This window comes from Cystoisospora suis, assembly GCF_002600585.1.
Source record: "Cystoisospora suis strain Wien I chromosome Unknown contig_7547, whole genome shotgun sequence".
NCBI classification, from domain to species: domain Eukaryota; phylum Apicomplexa; class Conoidasida; order Eucoccidiorida; family Sarcocystidae; genus Cystoisospora; species Cystoisospora suis.
In genome coordinates, this window is record NW_027160332.1 from 559 (window position 1) to 7824 (window position 7266).

General features: G+C 41.7%; 1 protein-coding gene across 1 annotated transcript in view; it reads left to right on the plus strand.

Moving 5' to 3' along the window:
• Positions 1-232: 232 nt before the first annotated feature.
• Positions 233-7266, plus strand: part of CSUI_010476 (dna topoisomerase) — a gene marked incomplete at its 3' end in the record, with an annotated part of 7318 nt that continues 284 nt past the window's right edge. The window contains exons 1-8 of the mRNA XM_068070579.1: positions 233-314; positions 798-994; positions 1768-1975; positions 2376-2488; positions 2991-3148; positions 4306-4480; positions 4954-5074; positions 6095-6264. Coding sequence (XP_067917445.1) covers positions 824-994; positions 1768-1975; positions 2376-2488; positions 2991-3148; positions 4306-4480; positions 4954-5074; positions 6095-6264 — 1116 coding nt within the window. The remainder of the gene's footprint in view (positions 315-797; positions 995-1767; positions 1976-2375; positions 2489-2990; positions 3149-4305; positions 4481-4953; positions 5075-6094; positions 6265-7266) is intronic.

Sequence of the window (7266 nt, forward strand, 5' to 3'; positions counted from 1 at the left end):
TAATGGGAAAAGTGTCTTCTTTTCTCTCACCTCTTCCAAGAAGCGATGTATGGATCTTCTCTTTTCCTTCCTTCTCTTTGCGCGTATGTATGACTGGGTATGTATAGACGTATGCATCTATCTATATATGTTTTCGTGTGTCTCTTTGTCTTTATGTATGTGTGAATGAATAGGTATGTATGTTCGTTTCTTTATAGATATGTCTCTTGTGTATGTTCTTCTATTCTTCTAGGGTTTGGGTACGTCAACCGATCGCGAGTTTAAGGAATATTTCAGCGACCTAGGAAAGCATAAAATCGACTTTGTATGGTCTGGTAAGGATCCTATAAGGAAAAATGAACTCTTCTCTTCATCTTCATCTCTCATTCTTCTTTCTCTCTCGGTTTTCTTCTTCTCCTCTTTCTTTTCAATCTTGTCTAGAGGCTCACACCTGATTGAGTGCATGCGCACCTCAAGTTCTCCACGTATAAATCCAAACTTCTCACATCGTGTCTCTCTCTCTCTCTTTCTCACTCTCTCTTTCTCTTCCTTTCTTTCTTGACGTGTTCTATCCGCTTATGTTCTTTTTTCGTACTTTTCCTTCGTCCTCTTTCTTGGAGTATAGCAAAGAGATAGACGGATAGATGACTGGATCGCGTTTCAATCTTTTCTCCTTCTTCTTCTTCATGTTCCTCTCTTCTCCTGCTTCAGGTGTCACCAGAGAAGAATGAAATGTGAGGGTGGTCTGAATCCATGAACTCATTTTTCTTCTTTCTCTCTCCTTTCTTTCTGTCTTTCTTTTCTTTCATAATTACTAGGTGAGCATGACGGAGAGTTGATTGACATGGCGTTCAACAAGAGAAGATCGGAAGATCGAAAGAGATGGCTACAAAGCTATCAAGAGGGGACCTTTGTCGACCATAGCGCTTCGTCGAGTCTGAGTTACGCAGACTTCGTTAACAAGGAGCTTATTCTCTTCTCAAGATATGATACGGAGCGATCTATTCCTCAGTTAGTAAGCCCACGAACCTAGCAACGAAAGTCTCCTCTCTCGCCGTATAGAAGGATATCTACCTATCTGTATGGATGGATAGATAGACATATATATATGGAGAGGAAAAGAGAGAGAGACAGAGGTCTTTCTTGAGGAAATCGATAGACATGCAGACATCTTCTGGTTTTCACTGAATCCAAACGGCTTTATCGTCTTATAAACGGAGAAGAAAAGGAAAAAGGGCCAAGACGAGGGCGGAGCAATAGTATCTGGAGGTCTCATGATATATTCATAGATAGATAGATAGATGTATCTCCTCTTCCTTCAGGTATATCCCTTTGTATAGATGCATGAGTTGCATGTATATAGGTGTCGAGGATAGAGTGACGTCATGTGTGATGTATCTACTTTCTTTCACTTTTCTATATGCATGCAGAGTCTCGATATAACTCAAACAGAAGCCAAGCTCGAGTCTTTCGAACTGAGGGAGCTCACCTTCTTCTTTCCACTAAAGGCGTTTTCTCTCGGAGAAAGCATTGAAGATATATTGAATCTGCGTGTAGACGTAGATATAGATGCATGCATGCACGTCTATAAGCGTATAGACGCGTATTAGAGAATACCTCTCTCTGCGTATATTTATGTCTGTCTCTATCTCTATGTATACTTTGTATTTGTATGTGAGTTGTGTATGTTTACATGTATACACCCCTCGAGTCGTTCTCAGGTGAGACCTTTTGTCTTATCTCTCTTTCTCTTCTTCTTTTTCCGCGCGTTTCGTGTTCTCCTCTCAGGTCGATGGATGGAAGCCCGGCCAGCGTAAGGTCTTGTTTGCATGCATTAAGAAGAATATGAAACAAGAAATTAAAGTCGCGCAGCTTGCGGGATACGTCTCGGAAGTGAGTGCGTATCATCATGGAGAGGCAAGCCTACAGCAGACAATTGTCTCCATGGCGCAGCGCTTCGTCGGAAGTAACAATCTCAACTTTCTTGAACCTGTTGGTACGTCTCTTCGGGGGTATGTACACCTCACCATCCCGTCTTTCTCTCTCTCTGCTTTCAGCGAAAGAGAGGCTCAAGGCTGTCTACTACGCCTGCTCTCTTCTTCTCTCGATCTACTGCTATGGTCTCTTTTTCTTCTATTTCTTCTAGAAGTCCTCCAAAGCGTAGATATAGAGAGATACTTTGATATAGAAAGAGGAATGCTAAAGCGAAGAAAAAAGCTTTCATGAGGTCTCAGTGAGGTGTACGTACACCACCTCTTCGAGTATGATGCATCTGTTGCGCTTCTTGGTCTTCTTTCTTATCTCCCGACTTGCATATATCTTGTTTCTTTTTGTCTTCTTTCATCTTCCTTCTCTTTTCTTTTTCCTTTCTTCTCTTCCGCTCTTCGTTCGTTCAGGTCAGTTTGGTTCAAGAAAAGAAGGAGGGAAAGACGCCTCCGCGGCTCGATACATTTTCACGCGCCTGTCTTTCTTCACACGCCTCATCTTTCATGAAGCCGATGATCCTCTTGTAGGTTCGCCTTATCGAGAAGGAAGAAAAGGAGGAGAGGAAGAAGAAAGGGAGAGAAGAACAGAAAGAAAGAGAAAGAGAAGATGACAAGACATACCCATCTATATATATATATATATATATATGTAGGTGTGTATAGATGCTTCCATGAGAGATAGATTCAAGAGAGGTAGAGATCCTTCTGTCTGTATGAGTGTTTGCCGAGTATCTTTTCTTTTATTTCATTCACATTCCGTATATATCTCTGTACAGCTATACATGTATAGATATATACGGAGATGTATCTATATACGTATCTACATCATATACACGTGTCTGTCGTCATGCCTTTCCTCAGACTTAAGTCTCTTCACCTTCTTTTCTTTCTTTCTTTGACAGTCTCTCTCTAAGATCTCTATCCATAGCTCTCTGTCTTCTTCTCTTCCCTCTCTTTTCCATCTATCTCATTCACTCTCTCTCTCTATCTTTTTTCTTTTCTTTCTTTCTTTGGGTGTCTATACAGCTGGAGTACGAGTATGAAGAAGGTCAGAGGATTGAGCCGAAGATGTACGTGCCTGTCATTCCCACCGTCCTCGTCAATGGAAGCGAAGGCATTGGGACAGGCTGGTCTTCTTTCGTTCCCAACTACAATCCCAGAGATATCATTCGAAACCTTAAAAGGTAAAGAAACATAAAGAAGAAGAAGACATAAAGAAGAAACAAGACATGAAGAGAAGCCAAGAGAAAGAAGAAAGGAAACGAAAGAAAGGAGAAACCTCTTATTTCTTCATTCACATACACGCGGAAAGAGAGAGAGAGAAAGACCAAGAGAATGATATAGAGATGTTCTTACATATCTATTCTGACATGTATATGTATATGTCTTCATTTAGATCTTTCTCACTCTCTCTCTCCTGCTGTATCTGTAGGATTGAAGGCGTTCTCGGGCGATGTGTCTGTAGAGTGAATCCACGTAGGAGTATGATACGTAAAGAGACTCCCCTTCTATCTCTTGTCTATGCTCTTCTCCGTCACTCGGCATGCTCTCTAATCTTCTTCACATGAATGACCATAGACAACATGTCTGTCTCCTCTAAAGTGTAAAGAAGATCAAACAGAATAGAGACCCATTTACCTCTCTCTATCTCGGGATAAAAAGATCTCTCCGAAAATAGGGATAGAGAAGCCTCACAGAAATAACTCCGGTTTCTCTCTATACACATACACAGACAGACATGCAGAAAGAAAAAGAGAGAAAGAGAGAGAGAGAGGAATATCTCTTGAAGATGGCCGTTGTTCTCTCTCTTTCCTTTCTTGAAGGAGAATCGCGAGAGGACAGAAATCTTAGGAAGATTCTTAGGCGGTTCTTTGTCTTTATCTCCCTCTCTCTCTCTTTCTCTCTATCCATCTAGGGGGGCCTCGACGCGTCACTTCGCCTTTCTCCTTCGACCCTCTCTATCCATCTTTAATCTATTTATCTATCTTCACTCCATCGATGTGTCTTTAATCTATTTCTCTCTCTATCTCTTCTGTCCTTTCTTCTCCTTGTGGGCATACCTCTGAAGGAAAGCCTTTTTTGTAGAGAATCTCCATACACATTCACTTGTCCATACCATGAGAGATTTATTCTATCGCCCCTTTCTTCTTCTTTCTCTTTTCTCACATCTTTCTTTCTTTCTTTGCAAGACAAGGGAGACCTTTAACGTTCGACAACGAATCGTTCTCTTCCTTTTCTTTCTTCTTCTTTTTCTTTTCCCCCTTCTGTGCGGATCTCTTCTGTCTTTCTCCTATCCTTTCTATATTTCTTTCTCTGTCTCTTCTTTCTTCTTTCGATTTAGATACATCGATGGAGAAGAGATGATCCGGATGACACCTTGGTACCGAGGCTTTAAGGGAAAGATCGAAGCCAATTCCACAGGGACAGGCTTCGAGACGTCAGGCCTTATTCATAAATGCGAGGGAGAGGAGAATACCTACCTCATCACAGAGCTCCCTATCAAAAGATGGACGCAGGTAAAGAAAGAAGGAGTGAGAAAGATAGGGGAGAAAGAAAGAAAAGAAAGAGAAGAAGAAGGAGAAAAGATGGAAGGAGTGTAATGGAGAGGTCCATTGTAAGGAGTAGTAGAAGGTGTAGGAAAGTGAAGAGGAGCAGATAGATAGATAAAGATAAATGAAGATAGAGAAATAGATTAAAGATGGAAAGACAGATTGAAGATAGGTAGGTAGGAGAAAGATAGATAGCACACATGTCTTGTGTGTCTTTTTCCCGGCTCTAACGTTAAGAGATAGGCGGCTACAAGAAGGCGAGTAGTAGAAGAAGAAGGAGGCAGGCAGTATTCATCCAGAGAGATGAAGAACGAGAGAGAGAAGAAGAAAAAAGAGAAACAAGAAGCCGAGAGCCGAAACCTTTTCTCTTCTTTTCTAATGCAAATGTTTCTCCCGTCGTTCTTTGCTTTTCGTTTGCATGCGATCCTTTACTTTTGAAGGATTATAAAGAATGGCTTGAAGAGCAACTGCCAACTCCCGAGAAGCGAGACACACTTATTGCCGACTATAGGGATTGCAGCTCACATGAAGAAATCCACTTCACAGTTAAAGTCGGCGAAGGTAAGAAAACTTTTCTTCTCTCAGAAAGAGACAGAGAGAGAGGAGAGAGAAACTTTTCTCTCTAGCCTCGATTCAACTCTGTCTAGCTCGGGAGCTCAGCAATACCTTGTTTACACACTTTTCTCTACAGGTATACATGTATATGTCTGTATAGCTCTCTCTGTTTCTATCTCTCTCTCTCTGCGTCGATATTCTTGTAGCTTCTGATGGATGGATAGAGAAGGAGAAGAAGAAGACGGAGCAAAGATAGATAGGTGTTGTGCTGTGTAGGTGTAGACATGGATAGATGTCGAGGACACATGGGGAATGTACAGCATTGAGGAATTCAAGATTGCAGCAGTCCACTGGAGGCCCCCTATTATCTTACACCGTACATTCTCCTCCCACAGGTGCATGCCATGTGTGTATCTGTATCTGTACTTTTTCATCTCCCTTGAAATAGATCTCTCTCTCCCTCTATATATCTATAGAGGCGTGTATAAGGCGGCGCATTTGGTCGAAGCATACAGGAAGAGTCAACTGGGACTTCGTCTGCTGTACATTTTTCGTCTGAGAAGATAGATAGAATGCACATGAGGAGTGAATGTCTTCTTATCGACCTTATAAAGCTCTTAATAGATGGATGGATGGATGGCTGGAGATGTCCCTCCCTCTCTACCTCTCTACGCTTCTGCCATGCAAAGAAACACATACTGACGTAGCCCTAGATAGAGGGCTAGGTCGATTCAAGATAGATTCGAGATGATAGGCATATCGATAGCACGAACCGAAAAAACGATTGTGATGGTGGTCATAGGCATGTGCGATAGATAGACATCTACTTCTTATGGGCAATTGCCTATCCTTGTGAGTGGGGGTGTGCTTGGAAAGAAAGAAGGAAGGGATGTATGAACTCTCTACCCACTCGTCTGTTTATGTCTATACATCTACTCATCTGTCTATGCATGCATCTATCTCTTGGTGTGGATGTATCTTTGTCCTACTCATGTCTGTATCTGTGTGTCTCTGTGATGCGGCTAGAGCGGCTGGAGCGTCCAGAGAGAGAAGGATTAGAGAAATACTTCAAGCTAAAGACGTCGTTAAGTACGACCAATCTTACTCTCTTTGATCCGAATGGTCGGGTACAGAAGTATGCAAATGAACTTGAAATAATTAAGGAATTCGCTCCAATACGTCTGGATTTCTATCATGTAAGACATACTAAACACTTCCTCTCCCCCTTCTTCTCTAAAAGTTCTCTCCTCATAAATCTCTCTCTCCTCGAACTCGACCTTCTCTCTTCTTCACTCATCTCTTCCATGGAGACGCGCAATATACATAAAATGATTCGGATGGATACATTCTTATCTGTACGTAGATACGTCTACATAGTTACGCTGCGAAAGCGCTTGATGCCATGGTGTTGTAGATGCATGCATACACACATATATACATGTATATATATATATATGTATATGTAGCATATATGTGTGTAGAGAGATGTGTGTATAGGTAGATCGATGTATGTCTTTTAGATGGTCGAGAAGGCTCCTCGTGATTTGCGAAGGATTGAACTTTCTATGGAGGGGACGCCTCTGTTGGCAGAAGATAAGTAAAGGAGGAAGAGCTCTCTTTGCCTTTCTTAATGCGAGATGTCTATATAGATGTAAAGATAGCATGTGTCATGCGCTGCTTTCAGACGTAGGGATACAGTAGGTCTAGTAATAAGACCTGCTCCTAACTACCACACTGACTCTTAGACGTTTCCGAGGAAGGGGGTTTCTTTCTTTTTCTTTCTTTCTTTGTGACTTTTACCATAGAAGCGAAAGAGATAACCTCTATGTCCTCTCTTGCCTCCTTTCTCCCTTGCAAATGTATTCTTTCATTCTTCATCCTAGCTTCAGTCTATGTATGGATATGCATGTATATATCAAGTATATGCATATATATGTACCGAGTATGAGTTCAGAATTGCATGAGAGAGAGACGAAGGAAAGCCTTCATCCAGGGATCGTTCTACATCTCTTATCATACGTCTGCATGCGGTAATTACAGATGTATACGTACACCCCAGGAATGACCCGCTCGAGGAGGGATGTGTATATATATGGGTTGTGTCTCTATGAATAGATCAAAGACACATATCTCTCTAGCTCTCTGTACATTTAGATCTACTCGATAGATCTGTGGATATCTCTCTATCTATCTATCTC